The sequence below is a fragment of the Gymnoscopelus microlampas genome (assembly GCF_963454915.1).
Source record: "Gymnoscopelus microlampas genome assembly, chromosome: 18".
Taxonomy (NCBI): Eukaryota; Metazoa; Chordata; class Actinopteri; order Myctophiformes; family Myctophidae; genus Gymnoscopelus; species Gymnoscopelus microlampas.
In genome coordinates this window covers 6,268,956-6,281,596 of record NC_139955.1, presented here as the reverse complement: position 1 = coordinate 6,281,596, position 12,641 = coordinate 6,268,956, and the positions used below count along the sequence as shown (strand labels likewise).

At 43.1% G+C, this 12,641-nt stretch overlaps 1 protein-coding gene across 1 annotated transcript in view; it reads right to left on the bottom strand.

Annotated features, from left to right (window-relative positions):
- Positions 1-12,218, bottom strand: part of flt4 (fms related receptor tyrosine kinase 4) — a 137,729-nt gene extending 125,511 nt beyond the window's left edge. Inside the window, exon 1 of the mRNA XM_084041495.1 lies at positions 12,093-12,218. Coding sequence (XP_083897621.1) covers positions 12,093-12,150 — 58 coding nt within the window. The 5' untranslated portion in view covers positions 12,151-12,218. The remainder of the gene's footprint in view (positions 1-12,092) is intronic.
- Positions 12,219-12,641: the final 423 nt, after the last annotated feature.

Below are 12,641 nucleotides of genomic sequence, written 5' to 3'. Positions count from 1 at the left end.
CACACACACACACACACACACACACACACACACACACACACACACACACACACACACACACACACACACACACACACACACACACACACACACACACACACACACAACTAGTATACTTGTGAGGACATAAACATTTTAGGACGACAATTTTATGAATATTATTTTTGTATTCATTTTTTCTCATTTTTTACCGAAAAGCGAAACATCGCATTGCTCGCAACGCATTGTCAGCTTATTTCCAGTGCGTGACACTGATACAGCTAAGTATAAATCAGGCATGAATGCATGCCTAACCCCAAACGTATTCTTCGAAAATGTCTAATCCTAACCTGAATCTTTTCCTAAATCTCAAAAACAACCAGTTCTCCCGTGAGGAGAACTGGTCCTCCTCACAATATCTTATTTCTTCTATTCTACTATACTTGTGGGGACATTTGGTCTTCACAAGTATAGTAATACAATCACACACACACACACACACACACACACACACACACACACACACAGACACACACACACACAGACACACACACAGACAGTCCCAGCGCTCTGCATTAGCGGGACGCTGGCTGGCTCCTTCACACATCCTGCCAAAGGGGAGGGGAGGGGGGGGGGGGGGGGGTCGGCATGTAATGAGGATGCAGAGGTGGGCCAGCAGGGCCATCTGGGCCGGTTTCCTATGTCTAATCCCCCTTGTCCCTGACTGGGCCTTCCTGTACCTGGCTCAAAGGCACACCGGACACCTCAGGCCCCTTCCTCTCCTCTGAGGTCGTCCATTTTTTCACGTGTCATCATTTTTTTTTTTGTATCATTGAGAAATGATTTCCCTTGCTGGGCAGAGTAACAAAATGTGTTGCGGTAACTACTTTGCAGGGAGGCTACCGGCAGTGGTGTAAAGTAACTAAGTATTTTTACTCAAGTACTGTACAGGCCGATTCTATAAATGCCTCCTAAATCAGTAGTTCTCAAACGTTTTCGTGCCAAGAACCCCCAAATTGATATCTTTTTGGCTGCGGACCCGGAAATATTTTGTGCCAGGGACCCGAAGAAGAGAAGATTCAAGATTTAAAAAAAAAAAAAAAAAAAATCTCACAGCGCGGCACAAAGTGACGCGCTGTGAACTAGTTTTGCTATTTTTTAATAGCCAACGTATAAATGGATAAAGTGTTTAAAATGATTGTGATGCTGTATTAACACATTTAGCTGAGAACCCCCTGGAACCCCTCAAGGACCCATGGGGGTAGAGGAAAATATTATACTTTTTACTGCATTACAATTATTTGCAAGCTTTAGTGTTGATTAAAGATTGTGATTTAGAATATTATTACAAGACGTACACTTGAGTAAGCTCTATTGAGTGCCAAAGACGAGAATCTTTGTGTTTGAAAATATAACCGTTGAGTGCCAAAAGCGAGAATTCTAGTTTTGTTTAGTTTTTTTCCACAAGGGCGCTCTAACGTAACTTAGGAATGATCCTAGGTCTCTATAAAATGGAATGGATGTGACGCGAGCCCAAAAAAGTCACTTCCGTCCGCTCCAATGAAAAAGAAATCTCCATACTTTTTACAGTGGTGAAAACAAGCCATTTTCGACGGGCGATCTCTCTGCAATGGCGGATTGCGTTAGAAATATTATTGTTCCAGTCGTTAGACGGGACCCTCGGCCATCGCCCAGACAGCTTTTGTTTACATCCGGGTCCTCGTGGAGGCTTCTGCAGCTCTAAAACGATTGGCGTAAACGGTAAGAAACGCTGGCACTGGATGTACCCTGTTTTAAAAAACCTCTGGCACTCGATGTGTTAAGTATCTACAAGCTCACGTGTAGCATCCCAACACGTTGTGTTGAAGATCAGCTTCTTTTTTTTTAAGGTTTGACACATTTTGAAACATTGTCATTTTACTTTTGTACTGTACGTATATTTTGATGCCAATACTTTTGTATTTTTACTCAAGTGAAATCTTAAGTACAGGCATTTTACTTGTAAAAGAGTTTTTCTACATTGTGGTATTTAGTTTTACTTAAAACATTAAAACCGGGAAAGAATCTGAGTCATTTTAGATTTTAGCTATATACTGTATATAGCTACATGTATAAACTGTTATGATTTAGTGGTTCTTAAAGTGGGGTCCAGGGACCCCCAGGGGTCCTTGGGGGGGTTCCAGGGGGTCCCCCAGCATAATGTGTTAATACAGCATCCCAATCGTCACTTTGTGCTGCGCTGCGAGATTGTACACAGCTTTTTTTTTAAATTGAGATGTTTTAAATCACTTGAAATGTTGAATTATTTTGAATTATTTAACACAAATCTGGGGGTCCCTGGCACAAAACATTTTCAGATGGGGAATCCGCAGCCAAATATATATATATAAATTTTGGGGGTCCTTGTTTGAGAAAACTGATTTAGAAGGCATTTGTAGAATTGGCCTCAGCAGTCTGAATAGTGTTCAAGGAAAACATCTCAGCACTTCTTCCACCAACCGCTGCACACACACTCTGACGTCGCTGGTTGGGAAACATGGAAAATATTGACATGGCTTTGAGCAGCAGCAGGTAGCGAGGATTACAGCGCTCCGCGCCTGCTGTGCCATCGCGCCAGGGATCCTAAGAAACATGCGGCCATGAGTTCCAAGGCCGGATTCTTTTAAGCGCTGCCGCCGTTGCGGTGGGGCCTCGTCAGCTCATTAGAAGACATCTGTCGGGCAGAAACCTCTTATCTCCATTCTCCAACTTTTTGTGTTTTTTCATACATTTTACGGCCTAATATTATACTACATACTAGTACTACTATACTATATACTACAGCGTCACATAAAAGTATTAAGCATAGCACATCTGCAAGCTCAAAACTGCAGTTTTTTTCCCTGCTATTGGAATCCTGAAAAGTAACAGTTTTGGACATATGAGGTTTGCACCCGACAGAGACGATATGCTATAAGAATACGGTATAATGTAATGACTGATTCCTATCATCCATGGATGTATTTGTGGATATCAGTTGATCCCACAACAACTATCCTCAACAGGCATCTGTCGGATTATCATGATTCTGAAAATCAGTTACCAAGCAGTTTGTCTGTCATAAAGTAGAGGAATTGAGAGAAATACTAGGGGTTTCCACCCGACGGAGACGACATGCAAGCTTACGCCGCCACACAGTCAGACGTCTTTAGGAGAGGAGGCTAATGGAAGGGAGTGGGGCGACGAAGACCTCAGAGGGAGAGGGAAACTGGTCATTTCCTCAGGCCTGGCCAACGCTCCCTTTTCCCATGAACCCCGCGTGACCTCCAGTGACAGCGGCGAGAGGTATCTCTGACCGCCGAAACCCAGCACTCACAGGCAGTCCCTATCGCAAACCCCCTACGGAGTTACGGGCACGGCTATCCTCGCAACGAGAAGCCCATTTGCGCAGTATAATGGCAATGATGGCTCTCATTTAACTGATAAGTGTTCTAAATGATGCTTGTTCCTAAGCAACGTGCGTAAGTGCCTTGTGTGCTCTATAATATCTGAGTACCTGCCACCGTGCGCCGGGATTGTTTCGTTTTTTTGCCTTTGAAACGAAGTGGGGAGGGATCATCTTGCATAGGGCCCACAGGCCTCACAAAGACATTTATTTCCACTACGCTGCAAGTGCTACTTCAATCATTTCCCGGTCTTTGCCACTGCACACGCAATTAAGCCTTAAATCAAATCAACCGCTGCGCACACTCGGAGTGCACGGCACGCGCACTCCAGCTCCACATCGGGGCGAGCCGCCTTAAAGCTGGCACGGCGTGCAAAACATTCACAGCCTCAGCGTGACAAATCTCCTCATAACTCCAAAAACTTCAGCTGGAAATAATCCACGTTGCCTTGTTTTCTTTCACTCCCATATTTTGTGTGGAAAGTCATGTTCCTGTCAAATTACACGTTGATGGGATTTGCTCCCCCATGTTGACCCTCCTCCGCTGGAAAATGTGTAGAAGTCCTGACCAATATGTTCCTGCTCTGCGTTGCTGTAGGACTTAATTATGTATGACACTGACAAATAACTTCATTTGCCTCCCAAGGACAAGTATTCACGCATTTGTGCAAAAAGCTTTGCTCTCATAGCTGGTCAGAGGCTTGTTCTGTGTCAGAAGAACATCAAAGGCGGAGTGAAGCATCACTAATAGAATGGAATCACTAATGCTACAAAAATAGCAAAAGTAAAGTAAAAAAGAACTGTGGTCTGCCCGTGCCATGTATTTTTCCATACATTGAATTCTGTTGTGCCGTGCACTCGGTAGACAACAATGTGTCTGTCGCCCGCCTGCTCACCAGAACCCGATCCAGGGACCACATCACTCTCGTCCTCCGTGACCTCCACTGGCTCCCAGTCAAGCACAGAATTGACTTCAAAATACTAATCACTACCTACAAAGCCCTCAACAACCAGGCCCCCCGCTACATCTCTGAACTCATCAATGCCACGTCCCCTCGCGGCTCCCTCAGTTCGGGTGGCGCCAACCTCCTAGACACCCACAATACAAACAAGCGCACCTGGGGTGACAGGGCCTTCTCGGCGGGTGCCCCCTCACTGTGCAACTCACTCCCAGCTCACATCAGAGCTGCCCCCACCCTCACCATATTTAAAACCACACTCCAAAACCCACCTTTTCAGACTTGCATTCCCTACTGTACATAAAACCTCAACCCCTGCTCCTCCCTTTTGTTTTGTTTACCTTTCTTTTATAGTCATAACCTTTTTAACCAGTTCTTTCTAATAAAGGTGTTTTATATTTGCTCTGTAAAGCAACTTTGAGTATCTAGAAAAGTGCTATATAAATCGCATGTATTATTATTATTATTATCTACTACTTGGACTGATAGTTGTGCTAGTGTAGCAGTAGTGGCTCAGAGCCTCTGCCTGATGAGCTAAAGCCTAATACCCCCCAGTCAAGGGAGAATTCCCCTTTAGGTTAGTGGTTCAGATGTTGGCTTTCCACGGCGGAGACCCGGGTTCGAATTCTGGGCGTTACACTCACTTTGTTTCTACAGACATATGAAACACAAAGGCTGCTGGGAGTGGGAAGATAGGAGTCAGTAAGACTTATAATCCCTTACGTATGTCCATTCACCTCTTCTTCAGGGAATTAATCACATATGGGGGGGGACATTTTTAGAAAACACATGCTTCGTTAAAGTAAAAAAAAAGAGAGATTCTGACATTTCTGCTCTTTCTCTCTTGTACTGCAAAAGTGCACTCTTAGATATCAACTGTGTGTTAGGTATCACGCAATATGTCATCTCCATCGTGCAGAGGGAGGAAACTGAGGCATTCAGACCTTAAGGGATAATGCTAAATCCATGACGCTTCCAAACACTAATCACTGTTGTTTTTGTAAAACGCCGTTTCACAGCCAAAAGCAAGTCAGTCAAACCCAGAGTAGACCAACGAGAAAGAATTAACTGCTGTGGGTTATTCAGATGATGATGGATCGGGACATCATTACACATCATCATAATGACGCTCAATGACATAAAAACTCACAAATTATTATTTCTGGGGTCGGGGAGAAGTGTCATTTACAGAACTCTGCCGTCATAAAGACCCGGTGGTGTGCGTGTGTGTGTGTGTTTGCGCGCACTGGGCGCGCGCGTGTGTGTGTGTGTGTGTGTGTGTGTGTGTGTGTGTGTGTGTGTGTGTGTGTGTGTGTGTGTGTGTGTGTGTGTGTGTGTGTGTGTGTGTGTGTGTGTGTGTGTGTGTGTGTGTGTGGAGGTGTCAGGGAGCTCAAAGTCTACCATGTGGTTTTCATTAACTATCTAACACCAAGTGGACACATATTTGGCTTTTTCCGCGAATTCCTGGCCGGGTTGAAAGACCTTATCTCTCCGTTATTTCGGGGTGGTGTTGGTGCTACACAGAAATGAGCACCTAGCGGTGATCGACGCGCGGGCGTGTGTATAAGCAAACGTCCATCCGCCCTGGGGGCTTTGCTATCCTACACCTGCGATGACTGAGGCTCCTCGGACTGGCCTCCCTATTTATTTGAACTTTATTGCACAGAGCTTCCCACACGGAACAGCGGCATTCCACTCCGCTCCGAGCGGCTCCCCAGCTGATAGAGAAGATATCGCCGGTGTCGAACGGGAAAACTTGTATCTCCACCTTGCAACATTTTTCATGTTATGGGAAATAAATGCCCTGCTTTGTCACACAAGTGTCGCGCAAAAGCAGCGATAAATAGCCGATCTACAAGCTCACAACTTCGCAAGGCGTCGTGAGCTTGTAGATCAGGTATTTCCGCTATTTAAAGTGGTTTAGCGTGTGGGTTTTATAAATATGTAACCAATGAAAAGTATTAACGAGAGCTAGTGACTAAATGATAACTACACTGGATCCATTGGGAGCACAGGTCCCCCCCCCCCATTTCCTGCAAAGTAGCGGTTCTGTTGGACATATGAGGTTTCCACCCGACAGCGACGATATTCAAGGACAGACGCTGCGGCTCAGTGTGAGAGCCCCTCTCCAAGGAGGCTGAGGTTTGAATCCTGAGATTCTGCGGGGAGAAGAATAGGGGGGGCTGTTGTTGGCTAAAACAACTCGACCTCTTATAGTGGATGACTACAATAATACCCAGAGTCCAGAGTCAGGTTTCAGAGATGATCTGATCAAGCAGAAATATGTGAACAGAAAACACAACTGGGCTAAAAAGCTACACTCTACACTCACTGTACACTCATCACCGCCCGTTACAGTGGTGGGAAGTAACCAAGTACATTTACTCATATTTTGAATGCAGGCCTTTCACTTGTAACGGAGTATGTTTTATAATGTGGTATTGCTGCTTATTTTACTTAAGAAAAAAACAAATCCGAGTACACCACTGGGCTAAAAGCAATGTCAACACCTACTGTACCCCCACCAGCCATTCTGTGGTAGAGCTTAGCACAGCATAAAACAAAATCAATTACCACACTTTTTATGTGCAGTGGAGAACTATGTATATATACTCAAGTACTGTACTTACCATTTTTGATATTTTATACTTCTACCCCACTACATCTCAGAGGCAAATATTGTACTTTTGACTCCACTAAAATTGTTTGAAAACTTTAGCGACTCATTACGTTGCACTTGCAGATATAGATTATCAATACAAAACGTACAATAAGCACCCATTCTGTGGTAGAGCTCAGCTCAGCATAAAACAAAACCAATTACCAAAATATGCTGCTTTTCTGACTAATGTTTTTGGGTTTATTACAAAAACGAGTAGTAGGCATTATTAATGTGCACGATTAACAAAACCCCAGCAAATGCAAAAACAAAATGTAAGGACGATTAATCAATGAGCCACAGTGTCATTCAATTAATTCTGTTGGTGACGAGTCTGACGACAGACAAACACTTCAGGGTTTTCTGATATACTGTATGGCATAAACTCTGAAGCTACCAGGACAAGCATGCTTTTATGGAACCACATTAGCTAGAGACAGCATGACAGGTAAATGGTTGCAAAATGTCTTGCGGTCAGAGCTGGAACAGTGTCTCCCAACCTTTTTCTGGATCAGGGCCCACTTGAAAATCTCCAAAGTGTCCATCCATCTGACCACTTAACCCTGGCCCACAGGTTGGAAATCGCTGAGCTAGAGCGTGAGCATGACAGGACAATGGTTTGCGAAATGTCTTGGGGTGAGAGAGCTGGAAGATCCATAAATGCTGCTGCTGTGTAAATGATATCCTGCCACAGAAAATGACCATGACCTTTGAGCTGGCAGGTCTACAATCACCCTGTAATTCACTTATGTCCACCCTCCACTGAATATGATGAGACAGAGCAGATCTACAATCACAGCTGTATTTCACTTATGTCCACCATCCACATGATGACACACAGCAGATCTACAATCACCCTGTATTTCACTTATCTCCACATTCACTGAATATGATGAGACATGAGTAGATCTACGATCACCCTGTATTTCACTTATGTCTACCCTCTGAATATAATGAGACAGGCCAGATCTACAATGACCATGTATTTCACTTACATCACCCGTTGAATATAATGAGAAATGAGCAATTCTTTAAATACATTTCATGGTTTATTGTAGAGCCCGACAGATTTTTGGGTCCGATGCTGATCCCGATTTTGGAGAGACCACAGATTACTGATGTTTTGTAAAGAACTATCTTGAAATCTTTTTAAAAACTTTTAATCGATTAAAGTTTCTATTTGAGATCATTTCAAAGGGATATTTCACATTCAAACATCTTTGGGGTAATTTTAACTACTCTACTCTGGCTTTTGTGAGCACCCCAGACAGTTTTTAAGTTGCTTTATTCAGTATTTAGATATTTGATATTCATTAGATCAGACACTTCCCCTTCCTACACAAACCCATTGTAACTTCAAACTCCATTTTACCATGATAGATTCATCAAAAACACCTGTCCTTGGTTCTGGTGACTGATATTGTCCCTCTAATACGCGAGGGAGCCGTGTTTTTGAAAATGAATGAAAAAAGTAATTGAAAAAGCAAGGCCCCCTCACACATTAGAAGGCCAACATCAGTCACCAGAACCAAGGTGTGTTCAATGAATGGTGAAAATGGAGTTTGAAGTTACAGTGGGTTTATATAGGAAGTTTTATATAGGAAGTCTGATCAAATGAATATCAAATATCTAAATACTGAACAACTGAACAATACTGAACAATACTGAGCAACTTAAAAACTGTCTAGGGTGCTCACAAAAGCCCTGGTAGACGTTAAAATGACCCCAAATTTTGAAATTGGAATATCCCTTTAACCACATACACCCTAGCACCCCTATTCCGGGGGCTTAGCCAGTATAAGCTTAGGGAGCTGATGGTAGGTGTCAGCAATCCATCTCCCAGGTCGACAAGCTTGTACAGTAGATCGGCTATTTTTGGCAAAGAGGTTTGGTGAAGAGGGAGAAAGACAGAGGAGACCAAGTACAGAGTCAAAGGTCAAGTTTACTAAGAGTTAAGTGGTCAAGCCCTAAGAAACGAGGCTAGAGTATTGGCTCTATGCACAGCAGCCATATTGGAAAGAAATTGGGCCTCTTCTTACTTCCTTCACAGGTGTTATCAATGATACTTATGAAGGCTCTGTTCCATTCTGGTCAGGGTGCTGATATCGTGCATTTTGGCTCACTAGAAACACTCCATTTTGGTTCCCAAATGGCCCCTTATGGTGGGTGTGTAACTCTGAGAGTGTACAAATGGAACCAAATCGACCCTTACGGGTCCATTTGGTTCCATTTGTACACTCTCAGAGTTATGGGGGTCCTTGAAAATAAGACAACCACTATGCCACACTAAATGGAACAGAGCCTTAATTAGTATCATTGGTAACACCTGTGAAGGAAGTAAGAGGAGGCCCAATTTATTTCCAATATGGCTGCTGTGCATAGAGCCTATTGAATAGTTCAAATGCAAAAAAAACTCGCAGGACAGCACAGCTCTAGGTGAAAGAGCAGTGAATTAGGTTGCCATATGTCAGATCCACTCTACAATGTATCCCCTGTCTGGTCCGAACAGCTGTTCCGCTGCCATCACTAATGAATGGACTGTGACTCAAACCTCTCATTTAGTCATTTAAACCACAAACAACGACACAGTCAAATCCTTAGTGTCGATTTAACCACATGAACCCTTTAGCGTAGCTATTCCGGGCATGTCATAATAGGCAAAACATTCGGTGGGAAATTGGCACAATTCCGTTAAGCCAAAGCAGCAGATCTACAAGCTCACAACGTGTCCCGTTGCGTAGGTCGGCTATTTTGGGGTGACGAGATTTGGTATAAAGGGAGAAAAGGAGGGACCAATATAGACACCTTGGGCCGATGATCCCTAGTCAACTAATAGGGTTTAAAGCAGCACTACTTAACTTTTTTTTATATGAATAGAATGTAATTTTGTCCAATCTGTATGGTAGACAGAGCATGTTAATACAATATGACGTATACAATTGGGGTGGTTGTATTTTGTCTCCCTGCTCTTCTATTGAGACATTTAGATCATGTCAAAGGTCATGTCTCACCCTAGACACAGGATCTGACACGGATTTTGACCTGATGCTCAAGATTCAATTCATCCCCTGAGCAAGCAGGCCGGCTCTATTAGCGCAATGGTAAAAAGTTCAGCTTATGGGTTTATAAGTGGTAGTGCACTAATTGTAAATCATGAGGTAACTGTTTATCCCCCAAAATCACGAAGGCTGATTTGACCTTTGAGACAAATAAATAAGTCAACGTGTCCAAAAATGTAGTAACTGCACTTTGACCTTGTAGGGCGGTACAGTATACTTGCATCTCCTATCGTCTCTGTCGGGGTGGAAACCTCATATGTCCAAAACTGTTACTTTTCAGGATTCAAATTCAAAAATAGCAAAAGTAGCAGATCTACAGGCTCGAAACGCGGCGCAAAGCGACGTGTTTCGACTTTTGATGCTTTTGTGTGACGCTGTAGTATGATCAAGTAGTAGGGCGTTTAGGGGGCGGAATTTATTTACGGGAGAAAAAAACACAAAAAGTTCAAATAAGGAGATAAGAGGTTTCTGCCCGACAGTAACGATATGTACGTTATTTCTAAGGGTTCCAGTGTTCAGAGTGTCTCATGATGAGAGCTATTGGTCAACCAGATCGGTCAAAAACATCTCAGCTCTCAGTCCAGATATTTGCCATTTCCCAACACCACAGCACATGCACTTCATATTGACTTACTACTATTAAAACATCACTGGGTTATCTATCTCTGCGTTTGGCTCCGGAGTTCATTTGTAGCGCCAATTAACCCCAATTAGGGCCTACCTTTCACGATGGTTCCCAACAACTGCATTACCGCCCCCTAGAGCCCATCTGTGCGCCAACTCCAGATGCTCGCTCTATGCGCACACATCCAGGACAGTGGTTCTCAAACTTTTTAATTTCAAGGACCCCCATAATAACTCTGAGAGTTACAGACCTTTATATGGGTCTGTTTAGAACCCCCTCAAGGAACCCTGACTGGGGGTCCCTGGACCCCACTTTGAGAACCACTGATCTAGACCTGTGGTTCTCAACCTTTTCAGGCCGCGACCCCCCAAAATAATCATATTTGAACTGGGGACCCCCCACCCCGACAAGCACTTGGAATTGTAAGAGTTGAGGCATTACATTTTGTTTGACTCTGGTCTACAGATAAACATTGTCAAAATAGCTGATCTAGAAGCTCACAACGCCTCGCAACTCGAGGCGATGTTTTCAAACTTTTTGCCTCTTTCTTATATTATTTGACAATTTACCCAATGTTTGACCAGTTTTTATAGTATATTGTTCATTACTTTTGATGCAAACATTTACTTTTTTATTTTCTCTTCTCTTTTTTTAACGTTTAAATAGGTCTTGAAAGTCCTTAAATTGTCACTTTACTGTCATCCCGGGACCCCCTAAAAACTCATGTGGGGACCCCCCTGGGGGTCCTGACCCACAGGCCAAGAACCAATGATCTAGACTTGGAACATCACTTTAAGGCCTGGGATCCAGTCAATATAGGCTTCTGCATTTAAAGAGTGGTCCATTATTTATCAGACTGATTTTGTTTATGTCAACATCAGGAAATATTCATGGGAAGCTTAGAACAGTTTCAAAGCACAATGGTAATGAACCTTAATGTCTCAAATAAATGAACAAGTTCAAGATTTAAGTAAACAAGTCATAATAACATAACATGATGAACATTTCAAAAAGGGATGGCATTATCTAGCCTATAGCCTATTGTATTCACCTATTAATTAATACAACTCGATCTGGTTCATTCTGATCTACTTGTGTGCAACGTTTCAGCCTGCAGCCAGATAAATAGCTATACATTAAATATAAATCAACTTGATTTTATTGTCCTATCCTTTTTTTCATTTCACAATTAAAAGACATGCAACGTGCTGAATTCTGAATAGACGGCAACAGCAAAGCAAAGCCATCAATAAAACAATACTTCATCCTAAATCCTAGAAACTTTGTTGCGCTCCAAACTTTGAAGCGTGCGTCAGTGTGTGTGTGTGTGTGTGTGTGTGTGTGTGTGTGTGTGTGTGTGTGTGTGTGTGTGTGTGTGTGTACTCACCTGAGGCATAAGCAAATCCAATCCAAATCCGACAGATAAGCGTAAAATCTGTCTTCATTTCCAGTTATCTCCGGTCCTCCAAAGTTTAAGCCGGTATTTGAATAGGAAATCGCTCGCTAAAAAAGTTATATTGAGTCGTATAGTGTACAGTATACTGTAGGTAACGGTCCGTTGGAAGAGGAGCGTTAACTCTCAGGTGAACCTAGCGGTCTGCAGTCCTCTCTCTCTCTCTCTCTCTCTCTCTCTCTCTCTCTCTCTCTCTCTCTCTCTCTCTCTCTCTCTCTCTCTCTCTCTCTCTCTCTCTGACTCTCCCTCTCTCTCTCTTTGTCTCTCTCTCTCTCTCTCCCCAGTGGTGTAAAGTAACCAAGTACATTTACTGAAGTAGCCTCAGTGGTGGAAAGTAACTAAGTACATTTACTTAAGTACTGTACTTAAGTACAATTTTGAGGTATTTGTACTTTACTTGAGTATTTCCAATTTCCAATACTTTTACTTCCACTCCACTGCATCTCAGAGGCAAATATTGTACCTTTACTCCACTACAATTAT